The following is a 13031-nucleotide window of genomic DNA, read 5'->3' as shown; positions in this document are numbered from 1 at the left end:
ACAGCTCTTCCTGGGTTCTAGAACAACAACAGGCCCTTTCCCTTTTGCCTCCTCAAAAGCAGGCCATCCCTGCTAACCTGTGTCCCTTTATCAACCACATGGTATCTATCATCACATTTGTATCTAAGTGTGTAAATATGTCAGCACTTATGCCATGAATACCTTTCACTGAAATACTGTAGAATTCGCTATCCCAAGAAGGTACTTAAGCAGAAAGTTTCTAATAGATGAGCCAAGTACTATCCAACTCTCCAATGCGTAGAGCACCTTGTCATTTCTATCGAAATCCTTTCACAGGTTTAAACTGACTCCGGATCTGGAGCCTGGATGGGTATTGCCTGAAGCCCAGAGTGCCTCTGGAGATGCTGTGTGAGGATTTTCGTTGCTGCTTCGGTGGCTGGGAGCCCTGCCCACCCATGAGGAGACCAGGCGAGATGAGCAGGAACTTGTAGAGCAGGGCTGGGTTCTGCACTCAGGGATATCTAGGGAGGAAAAACACATCGTTCAAGTGACAGCCACCAAAACATCACAGAGGAAGCCATATAATTAAACTTATTTTAATGACACAAAACAGCTTTATCAAATTGTAGGGCTGGATGGGATTTAATGAGACTTCTCAATATGACCACCCTTAACCCCCATGCAATCTTCACCTTGAGCTAATAATAAGTTTGTTAGTCTCCAAAGTGCTTTCACAACCATAATTTCATTTGAACCTCAAGAAAATTCTGCAAGGTAGGTAGGGAGGCATTAGCATCTCCGTTTTACAAATAAATGGAACCGAAGAACAGGCAGTTTATGTGCCAGCCCAAGTTCACAGACCAGAAAGGTATTAGGGCCTGGTTTCGAGACTTGGGACTCTCAGGTCAGGTGAGCATAGGTAGAGTTCCCATATTTTCACTCACTACTAATCTGTGCATGCACACATTCGTTCTAAAAAGGCAAAGGCAACATATTTGGTTGACATTCCAACCAAAACTCACAGTGAGAAAGGGTATCTCCTGGACATCTGGCCGTGAGCAAGAAAGGGAAGAGGGGAAGATGGGGAGAACAAGAGAAAAAAAGATACGAGCTGAGCTTGCAGGAGCAGGAGCAATGGAGTCTTGTAAGTTCCCTCTTGCGTTGGCCCCTACTCGGCAGAGAGACAAAAGGAGACGGGGCAGGTATGCAGATACTGTAGCCTTCCCTGAATAAAATCCTGATCCCACAAGATTCCATATTCAGCTGGCATGGCCCAGCCGTCAGATGGTTTGTTATATCCCTCTCATGCTCTGCTGGGTATGTTTGCAGCAGAGTTTCTGTTAATCTGGAAGTAATCCTACTTTAGGCTTTGACAAATCAAAAATTGCTTCAGCCTAGGCGCCTGGGTGGCTCAGTTGGTTGAGTGTCTGACTTTGGCTCAGGTCATGATCTCACGGTTTGTGGGCTCGAACCCCCAGTCGGGTTCTGTGCTGACAGCTGGGAGCCTGGAGCCTGCTCTTGATTCTGTGTCTCGCTCTCTCTCTCTGCCCTTCCCCCACTCATGCTCTGTCTCTGTCTCTCTCAAAAATAAATAAAAAAAGAAATTGATTTAGCCAATGACTGCTGTCTCCTGTTCTCTTCTCCAGGGAACCAGGTCCCTCATTATTCCACAAAGATGCCCCACACTGTCTGGTCTTGCCTCACACCCTACACTAGCCTCATGCACTCTATTTCTTCTCTACATCTAGCCTATCCTTCAAGGTCTACCTTCTCCAAGAAGCTTGAGTGTCTTAACCCTCAGGGATTTCTGCCTCAGCTGGATTCCTGAAGCCATTATTATTGAGACCTCAGACTTTGCATTAAACATATGTTCTTGGACATTTGTATTCATTCCTGGATGTAATTATTTGTGCCCTGACAGGACTGCAAACTTCCTGAGAGCAAAGCTGGAATCTTACACTTCAGTGAATCTATGGGTTCCTGCCTATAGGAGATCCATACATTTTTGTTGATAATTTTTCTGGAAAAAAGTAGGTAAAACTGGAATTAAATGTAGTAAGTTGTTAGACTTGGAGAGGAAAAAGGGGAAGAAAAGGGAGTAGGTAATCTTCCCTCTTTTGCAGCTTTCAGTGTTGTTTTAAGAGCAATGGAGAATAAGCATTTTCAGTGTTCTAAGATCAACATAAAGTAAGAGAACAGAGGTGTTCCTTTCTGCTATTTTAGTGACAATGAAGGTAAAAATAATACTTGTTGAATGAAAAAAAAGGACTAGTTCTCTGGGATACAAGAATGGGCTAGTCACACCTCACCTGTAACAGTTTCAAATTTAATCCTATTACTCTGCAAAGCTTATTTATCACTGCATTTGAGGATCTTCTTTCTCCTAAGTCCCCGGGGGAAAGTTCACATGCTGAGGCAGGCTCCTCTCAAACTCTCCTTTTTAGCCAAGGCAGGTCCCAGGGATTCACTTCCCCATACCCACCATCCCCCCCACCCTTGGTAATTGTCATTGCCTATCCAGACTGTTGGGTTCCTCTTTCCTCTAAGATTGGCTCTAGAAAGATGGTCTCCATACATTCACCCTTTCTTTCTGTCACTGAAAACAAGTTCGTAGACCCTCTTCATTTTAAGGCTTTAATTTCCATCATTGCAAGAGAAAAGATAAGATTTAAGGGAAAAACATGAGGAAGTTACATAAAGGGTATAAATCTGACAGTCTTGTACCTTGATCCACAGCATCTGATGATCTGGTTAAAATAACTGGCAATGTGTTTTATACCAACATTGGTTATAAGATAATAGAAAAATACACATTGGTCTCTGCTCCATGTTCCTGACACAGGGCTCCTCAAACCCTTATAATTTCCTGAGTGATAAGAGCACTGGAAGCATCTTTTGTTTTATTGAGGGGACTCTGGATGGGCTCCTGGATGGGGACTGGTCACCAGAAAGGCCAAGCCATGATTAGAAGCTTAGAATTTTCAGCCCCATTGACCATCCTCCAGAGAGGGGAGAGGAGCTAGAAATGGAGTTAATAATTGATTGTGCCTTGGTGCCGAAGCCTCCATGAGAATCCCAAATGGATGAAGTTGCTCTTACAAACAATGTTGTTATAAATTATCTTTACTTACGTGCAGGTCCATCTGCTGTAGCCTTTCCTCAGTCTATTCCCATGAAGAGGGAGGGAATCAGCTACCGATCTTTCTCAACTCACAATGGGGTTATGTCCCGATAAACACACCATGAATTGAAAATATTGTAAGTCAAAAATGCATTTAATACACCTAACTTACCGACCATGATAGATAGCTCAACCTAGCCTACCTTACACATGCTCAGAACTCTTACATTAGCCTACGGTTGGGCAAAATCATCAAACACACAGCCTATTTTATAATAAAGTGTGGAATAGCTTATATAATGTATTGAATTTTTTAAAAAAGTGAGAAACAGAATGGTTGTGTGGATACAGAATGGTTGTAACTATCAGCTGTTTACCCTCGTGATTGTGTGGCCGACTGGGAGCTGTGACTCCCCGGCATGCATCACAAGAGAGTGTTGTACTACATATTGCCAGCCTGGGAAAAGATCAAAATCCCAAACTCAAAGTATGGTTTCTACTGAATATGAATCACCTTTCACCATTGTAAAGTTGATGGTTAATCCTAAATCAAACCATTCAAAGCCAGGGACCATCTATCATTTAAATACATTTTTCTTGCTGGTTGAACTTACTGTTCTCTTTTCTTTTCTCTACACCCTACATGCGATGCTGCTGGAACCTATGACTCCGAGGTCAAGAGCATGTGCTCTACCAACTAAGCCAGCTGGGAGCCCCTTACTGTTCTTTTTCTAGAGATATTTACCCAACAATATTTCTTTAAAAATTTTTTTTTTAATTTTCTTTTTATGTTTATTCATTTTTGAAAGAGAGAGACAGAGCACAAGCAGGGGTGGGGCGGAGAGAGAGGGACACACAGAATCTGAAGCAGGCTCCAGGCTCTGAGCTGTCAGCACAGAGTCCGACACAGGGCTCAAACTCACAAACTGTGAGACCATGACCTGAGCTGAAGCTGGACGCTCAACCAACTGAGCCACCCAGGTGCCCCTACCCAATAATATTTCTATGTCTCGTCAGCATGTCTTTAAAAGGGAAGACATTTATATGTAAAGGCCATGCTTTACATAACAGAAGTCTCCAGGGTTCTGTTCTTGTCCCACTTCCTAGGCAATCAGTACCTACATCTTCAATTGCTGGTTTTATACCTCTTGCCCTGCTGTCCCTCCTGAGCTCTTGGCTCATAAATTCAGCTCTCTTCTGAATATGTACACTGGTACTCCTACAGGTCTCTCGCACCTAGCATGTCCTGCTGCGTTTCCAGTCTCAGTGATGGGTGGTATGAGCATTAACACAACTGTCCAATCCAGATACCTAGGAGTTACCCCTTCCTTGATTGGAAGCTTTCCCCCTCCAGCCTGTAAGCCCCTGGAGGGCAGGGACTGTATCTTATTATGGTTGTATCCCTAATGCCCACCCTTGTACCTGTAAATATTTGTTGGATAAATGAATAAATATATGAATGATTTTTCCTCTTTCATTTCAGGGCAATGGCTAAAAGCACCTTGCAGGTGGACTTTGAAGTAGAGATAGAAAATTCTTATCTTCAAACTGGATGGTCATTTTATTGGGCACGGAAGAGTGAGAATGGGGAGAGGCTATGGAGGCTGAGTGACCCAAGAAAGGGTAGGACCTTATAGGAGGCTATGACCCAAGAAGGGCTATCAACCCAGGAACAAGCAGCTTGAATTGTGTATAGCAGCTTGAATATACTTCTGGGTGTCACTCCCCACTTCAATTTTGTTTTCTGGTTCTCCATTCACATTATTTGCAGAAACTTGCAAATGATCATTGATACAAACAACACCACTGGATAAAACCAGGGATCATTTAAGAGAATAGACTAGGTAAGGAGTGTCTAGATATGGAAAACAGATAGATATAGTAACCATAATGACAGCCCCTGCTGTGTGTCAATCATCCTTCTAGAAATACCAGTAAAAACAATTGCACATATCTGACTGCCTTGTGCTGTGTCATACCTTTATTATTTCATTTAATCTTCCCAAGCCTGTGATATGGTAAAGAAAGGTAAGGAAGAAAGGTAAACAATCTTCACTCCATAGGAGACCCTATCCACCTTCCCCTTTTACAAAAATCTACACTCAACACTTTCTTATGACACCCAGTTCAAGAGTAATGTGGTAATACTATGTATAAACATGGAATATTGTACTTGAAAATAATAAAGTCAGAAGTATTTTGTTTTAGTCATATAAACACAGCTTCAACTCACTCTTAGAAATTGTCTCAGCATAGGATATGGGTTGAGCAATAAGTAAGGGTCACTGGTGGGGACAAAGGTTCAGAGGACAGAGAAGGTGGCTGAGGAGTGCTCGCCTGAGAGGGGTTTCCTTCTGGGAAGAAAGTCTTAGAGTCCTGGATGCTTAATCTCCAGAATGGAGCTGCTTCCTGGATTTTTCAATCTGAGAATTCTGTGAGAAGGCTCCCTGCTGTCCTCCTGCCTACTTAGGATCCCAGATTGCTGCTCAGAGCCGTGTGGTCACCCTTCCAGGGGGCCCCTGCTTTGGTCAACACTATGGAGAGGGTGTTCCCTTTTTGTCCTTGCTCACTCTGCTTCCGTGAGAAACAGAGGGAGGGTGTTAGGGAAAAATCATCAACAGAGTTTTAAAGAAGTCACAGGCTTGTCTTTGCTCTTGGTTTATCTTTTAAGGAACCTTGGGGTAGAGCTGTGAGCTGTGGAGGAAGACTAAGCAACCCCTAGGCAGAGTTTTGAAATTTAAATCCAAGACTATGTGATGGCACCATTCAGTCTCCCAAGTGAAGTAAGGTAGGGGTGTGTTGCAAAATGTGCATAGGCCATAAAGTTCCAATGGTTGTTTGTTAGTAATGATTGTGAATTCGGATTTCAAAACAGCCATGTCTTAGAAAATTGGCTTCTAATGTAGTTTGTGGTGAAATGCTATATTACTAAATGTTATACAACACACAAATATATATACTACATACATATATGTGTGTATGTGTTCATTCACATATAAATGTGTGTATGTATGAATGTGTGTGTGTGTGTGTATATATATACACACATATATACTTTTTTTAAATTTTTATTTATTTCTGAGGCAGAGAGACAGAGCATGAGCGGGGGAGGGGCAGAGAGAGACACACACAGAATCAGAAGCAGGCTCCAGGCTCTGTGCTGCGCTGGCAGCACAGAGCCCGACGCGGGGCTCGAACTCACAAACTGTGAGATCATGACCTGAGCCGAAGTTGGTCGCTCAACCGACTGAGCCACCCAGGCGCCCCTATACTTTTTTTTTTTAAGTAAGATCTAGGCCCAAAGTGGGGCTTGAACTCACAATCCTGAGATCAAGAACCACATGCTCTACTGAGTGAGCCAGCCAGGCAGCCCACATACATATATATTTTAAACCCAGCAGTAACAGTGATTAAATACCCGTCATAACTAATATGTATATAACTAATAATATTACATAACTCACAAACATGGTTCTTCTCTTCTGATAGATCCCAAAGAGAAGCCAATTTGTGTCAAATATTTTGTGTGTAACTCTTAAAAACAAGTAGCCATTATGCTACAGTCTAAATATTTAGTGAGGGGCGCCTAGGTGGCTCAATCAGTTAAGTGTCTGACTTCGGCTCAGGTCATGATCTCGCAGTCCATGGGTTGGAGCCCCGCATGGGGCTCTGTGCTGACAGCTTAGAGCCTGGAGCCTATTTCAGATTCTGTGTCTCCCTCTCTGCCTCTCTCTGGCGCTCTGTCTCTGTCTCTCAAAAATAAATAAACATTAAAAAAATTTTTTTAAATAAAAAATATTCAGTAAAAGAGAAGCAGGTAGAGTCACTCTTGTTGGAAATGCCAGGGTAATTTATTATGCAAAGCATCACAAAGAAGATAACAAGACAGAACAAGAAAACTATGCTCTTTTAGAGGCAAAGGATAAATGCAAAGACTCTAAGTAGTGGTCCTTCCTAAGAGTTAATTTTGCCCCCGGGATTCTTAGCAATTAGGCCCTTTCTTCTCATAGGCATCAAAAATTAACAACAACCAATATTGTAATTAGTAAGCAGAGGAGCACAGGTAGCATGGAATTCACAGTATTGAGTTCAACACACATGCACAGTTCAGTCTGAGTGTGGAATAAAAGACCCAATGTCGCTGAGGAGGGAATACATGTATGTATGTGCAGGGGCAGACTGTACAGAGACCATGCAGGAAAAAAAATAGGTAGCTCACATTTCAGCCGCTATGGATGCAATCACTTTTCACATAGTGGAAACCATGGGGGAAAGAAAAGACAAAGGGAGCTAAAACTGAGGGCAAGTAAAAGTACAAGCGAGAAAGAGAAGCTTATTCCATAGGGGGGGAGCCTGCTGCCAATGTCCCTTGGCTGCTGCCTGACCTCTCTGCAGCTTTCACCATCAGTGCTCTCGCTCTCTCTCTCTCTCTCTCTCCTGCAGCCTCAGGCAGTGACCTGGTGGGATTTTGATACTGGTAATTGCTATTACCCACACCAGCTGCTACTTACTGAATACTTATTTGAGCTAGGCACTACTAAATGCCTTATACCCCCTCTGCTAACTCTGTGAGGTTAGTGTCGTTACTAACTCCATTTTACAGATGAGGAAACAGAACCTCCCAGAGGTTGATAACTGACCCAAATCACTGAGCTAATAAAACTGGTGCCATGGGCCACCTGGCTGGCTCAGTTGGCAGAGCATGAGACTCTTGATCTCTCGGGGTCATGAGTTCAAGCCTATGTTGGGTCTGGAGCTTTTAAAAAATAAATAAGTAAAATAGGGGCACCTGGGTGGCTCAGTCAGTTGAGTGGTTGAGCATCTGACTCCGGATTTCTGCTCCAGTAGGATCATGATCTCACAGTTCAAGGGTTTGGGCCTGCTTAGGATTCTCTGTCTCCCTCTCTGCCCCTCCCCCCACCAAAATAAATAAACATTTAAAAAACAAATAAAATTGTGGTATCAGGCATTGAACCTAGGCTGTTTGAGTCCCAAACCTATACTCTTGGTCAGCAAAGTGAAAGATAATATGGTATTTCTTTTTAAGTTTATTTAAGTAATACTCTACACCCAACATGGGGCTGGAACTCATGATCTAGATATCAAGAGTCTCATGTTCTTCCAACTGAGCCAGCCAGGTGCCCTGCAAGATAAGATGGTATTTAATGAGAGAGAACACAAGTGTTGAATACCTAAGATACACCTGGCATTTAGTCCGGACAACAATCCTGCAAGGGAGGAATCATTATTCCCATTTTACAGATGAAGAAATAGAGGCTCAGAAAGGTTTGGTCACTCACTTACCCAAAATTGTGCCATTTGGTAAAAGAACTCTGGTCTCTCTGACCACAAAGCCCATATTCTTTCTTACTCTGTATTCCAAATGGAACTCTCATGAGTTTCACTGATTGAGCTAAATAATTAAAGATCTCTCCTGTTGAGATTTCTAATTCTGCCCATCCAAACCAAATAAACAAACACCTGGGGAAGTCATCAGACTTTGAAAGAAGTCTATTAAAGACTGCCTGTAAGGAAACCACTGCATAGGTTTGTTTCGTAAATACTTCTGTTACAGTTAATTGTATTTTCTAAAGTTCAAAGAAAAGGATAGGAGACAGAAACCAGTTTCCATTGGTTTATAATCAGAACTCACCAGTGTAATTGATTCTTTCTGGTATTCTATGCAAAGTCACTTTAGTCACAGCTGTGTCCCTCTGGCATCAGAAGAAACCAGGGAATAAATGTGCAGGGGACTGTGGGGTTCTGCAGCTCCAGGCTTTAGTTAGACAGGAATGGACTTTAAAGATGGTGGGATCCAAACTCTCATTTTATAAATGGGAAAATGAAAACTCAAAGGTTGAGTGACTGCTAGTTAATTGTAGAGCAGAGGCCAGAAAACTGGCTTTCCTGATTCTTAAGCCATTGTTCTTTCACGACAAGAATCAGCTATCACTTTGGAGTATATTCTTTTTTCCTCCTCTTCTGATTCAGAGAGGGGATGAAAAAAAGGTGACAAAGCTTACAGAAGCATTTAAAAGATCAGGACTCTAAAAACCAAGTTAGCTTGGAAAGCGTTGGAAGGTAACTGCAGAAGCTTGAATTAGCAGAGTACAGAAAAAGATAAGGTCTTATCTAGAGCAATTAGAGTAAGCAGGCAATTAAAGGCTTTTGTTACTAGCATTTAGGTGAATGGTCTGAAACAGCAAGCTTTTTGAAATCCGTGGCCAGATCAGAACCTAGAAAGTGGGGACTTCTCTGATCGCCAAGAAAAAGCAGTGTGAGCTAAAAGGTACTTAATGTTTTTACACTTAACTTGGTAGGAAAAAGAAAAAGAAAAATGACATGAAACAAGATGTCAGCTGGGGTCCTCTGAGTCTACCTCCAGGTCCCAGGACGTCCAAAGCCCACCCTTCAGTTTTTGTGAATTGTCCCAGGAGGTTTTGTTTTTCCTGTCTTCTAGACTTCCGAGATCTTGCTTCCATGTGTAAATTGAGAATTTACTGTAGAGATGGAAGGCGGGGTTTACATCTCAGTAACAGCAAATAAATTCGGATCTGAATGGGTCCTGGCCTCACTTCCCGACCTGTCTCAGCACCTGGCTGGCTCTTTCTCCACCACTTCTCTCCCTCCTCCCAAGCTGGAAGAGAAACAACAAACTTCCTCTAATCTCCGGCAGAGCAGGTTTCCCTTCCTCTGGAGACCAGGTGCCTGTAACATCCAAGCCCTCAAGGTGGCATCCCTCCCCACAAGTTCATCAAAGCTTTCCCCCAAGGAGACAGCTCCCTCTTTCCCCTTCCTGAACAGGCATTGTAGGTCTGGCTGTTAAGATTTGGAGAAAAAAAAAAAAAAAAAGAAATTCCCATGTCTTTATACAAGATGGAAAATTTTCTTAAGATAGTACTTGCTGGGGTCCCTGGGTGGCTCAGGCAGTTGGGTGACTCTTGATTTGGGCTCAGGTCATGATCTCATAGTTCTTGGGTTTGAGCCCCGTGTTAAGCCCCATGTCTGGCTCTGTGCTGAAGGCTCTAAACCCATTTGGGATTCCCTCTCTCTGCCCTTCCCCTGCTTGCTCCCACGCACACGCGCACGCTCGCGCTCACTCTCACTCTCAAAATAAATAAATAAACTTAAAAAAAAATTTTTTTTTAAAGATAGTACTTGCTGTACTGTGGCGTTTATATATTTAAATTGCTTTGTTCTTTATGAAATTTTAATAACTAAGAGCAACGGACATTTCTTTATATAATTTTAATAAACAATCTTCAAAATTATAAAGCATTAGTGATCAGACCTAGGCTTTATTCCCATCTTCTATCAATGATTCACACCAGAAGGGGTTAAATGAAACAGCTGTAAAGAGGCAGCTTTAGAATTGAAAGCCATACGTGGAAATCAGGTACCCTTTAAATGGGCAGGTTTTTAAAACTCAAGTCTAGTAAATAATACAAAACATCACAAGTTCACCGTAATACATGTGGATTTGAAACTGTTTCCCTAAGCAGATTTCTCTTTTTGGAGACATTTCTCATATTTGAAAACTATAAATCGTGACAGACAAAAAGTGAAGAAGACGGGTCTCAGTAGCCTCATGGCCACGGTCCTGGAGAGATGACTTAAGGAATATTCTCTGTATTCTCTTATACTCCCGAGCTTTGTTCTGTTTCAACCCTTCCATTCCACAAAGCTCTACCTTTTCCAAGTATCCAAGTATTTTCTGCTTACAGGGGCAAGAAAGACTCAGTGTTCAGGTGTCAGGCACCTGCTGGGCAGAGCTTTGTGGGTCTGTCCTTCTCATCCTCACCTTAATAATATGTTCCCGAGTTCTGCCTGCTCCCGTTTCTCTAGTTCCTCCTGAAATCTTCCTACATACACCTATCTTAATGACGTGAGACCTTTCTATCAAATGAACACAGGGTTCCCTCTGCTGCAATTGCATGGGGCTTTGTCCACCACCCTCTCCATAGTGGCAATTCTCAGAGTTTTCCTTGCTTCTCTCCTTCTGTCCCCTAATTCAATTTCTTCAAAACCCATTTCCTCTTCTCTGTGGTCCCACATCCAGCATTTCCAAAATTTGCACAATCGCCTTGCATCACTTAGGAGGTTGCTTATTTCCTCTGAGCTACGTGGCCCACTGAGAGAGCAAACTGCCACTGCCTGGAGAGGGGGAAACCTTAGCCACATGCAGCCTCGTGGCCCAAACGGCCAGATCAGACTGAGAAAAAGATCCTAGCACACTTTTGGAGGGTTTAATTGTGCTTTCTGCTCCTTATCAAAAGTACGAAGCATAAATAGTGATTATAATTAGTACATTTACATAAACAACACAAGTAGATCACCACCATTGCACACTTCATTTTATTAATAGCTTCGTTGTTCTCCATCATTGTTTAATTTGCCCTGGTTTCCCTTCCAGCTTTAATTAGCACAACTTTTAAAGTTTATAAATATAATGAATTTTTTAACTTAAGCAAGCCCCTCTAGTGTGTGACAGATGGTTAATGTCAAAAGCCCATGGGGAAGGCTTCTGTTTAGCCTTTGATTTTGTTTTGTTTTTTAGGCCAGAGAAATGTTTGACTGTGCTGATAATTTGTAAGCATACATCAACCATCAACTTTTATGTGCTTTAAATTCCTGGCTCTCCCTTGGATTTCTCTTCTACTCCTGGCCCAGGAGGGGCCTGGAAACCAGGCAGAAGCATGCCTAAATGGCCTATGTGATAAGCCTCATAAAGTTATTTTTCTCAATTAATGGTTTTCACTGACAATTTTACTGCTCTGCTTTCAGCTTCCTCATTCCCTTGGGCATCTGTACATATGTCTGTGATAAGCCTCATCCAGTCCAACAAAATTGGCCCCTCAGAATACAGACTGCCCTATTTTTAAAAAAGCTCATTTTATAAAAGCTCTCTCTTTTTTTTGAAACATAACACTTGAAAATACATTTAAACAGAAAGTAATAGAGCTTTAAAAGAGAGCTATAAAAGTGATTTATTCACGAGTACATACTTATTCCTCTCCCAATTGACATCCACTTTACATTAATTTTCCTTGCGTGTGTATCCTCAGCTTTTTTTCCCTAAATCTTTACTGCTAAAATGAACTTTTTATTTCATCCTTATTCTCTTCTACTTTGCTCCAAAGACTCATACGGGCTGAGAGAGATCCACTGGGGGTACATAACCACAATTTGGGAAACTCTGCTCTGAAATAATAATGTTCCCTAATCACAATCACTGACTTTATTAGGTAGTCAATTAGCTATTTTTTAACTGGGGAAAGAAAAATTCCTAATTCCTTTTTTCTGAAGTTACTTCAAATGCACTTTTACAATCATGCCCCACTGGGAGCAGGAAAGCATACCTTTTTCTTAGTGGAACCTTCACTCTATAAGGAAATAATCTATAGAGACCCCCCACCCCAACAGACTCACAGCAGAAGAAAGAACCAATGATAATTGTGCTCCCTTTATATTGTATACTTTCAAAGCAGATTCATCCATTTCACTTCATCCAGTCTGTTTTATATTTTTTATTTTTTTAGCAGATAAGAAAATAGAGGTGTAGAGTCTCATGGTAATAAAAGCTACAGGGGTGCCTGGGTGGCTCAGTTGGTTAAGCGTCCAACTTTGGCTCAGGTCATGATTGTGGGTTCAAGCCCTGTGTTGGGCTGGTGCTGACAGCTCGGAGCCTGGAGCCTGCTCTTGATTCTATATGTCTCTCTCTCTCTCTGCCCCTCCCCCACTCTGTTTCTCTCCCTCTCTCTCTCTCTCTCAAAAATAAACACTTAAAATATTAAAAATAAATAAATAAAAGGTACAGCACAGGGATTATAGGCACTGATATTATGATAGCATTGTGTGGTGTCATCAGATGGTAGCTACAACATGTGGTGAGCAAAGCTTAACATATAGAGATGTTAAGTCACTCCTTTATACACCTGAAATTAATGCA

General features: G+C 42.0%; 1 protein-coding gene across 1 annotated transcript in view; it reads right to left on the bottom strand.

Annotated features, from left to right (window-relative positions):
- Window positions 1–255: 255 nt before the first annotated feature.
- FBXO16 (F-box protein 16) overlaps window positions 256–13031 on the bottom strand; it is a 54800-nt gene continuing 42024 nt past the window's right edge. The window contains exon 8 of the mRNA XM_049631401.1: window positions 256–482. Coding sequence (XP_049487358.1) covers window positions 300–482 — 183 coding nt within the window. The 3' untranslated portion in view covers window positions 256–299. The remainder of the gene's footprint in view (window positions 483–13031) is intronic.

The sequence above is a fragment of the Panthera uncia genome, chromosome B1 (assembly GCF_023721935.1).
Source record: "Panthera uncia isolate 11264 chromosome B1, Puncia_PCG_1.0, whole genome shotgun sequence".
NCBI classification, from domain to species: Eukaryota; Metazoa; Chordata; class Mammalia; order Carnivora; family Felidae; genus Panthera; species Panthera uncia.
This window is presented reverse-complemented; position numbering and strand designations above follow the sequence as displayed.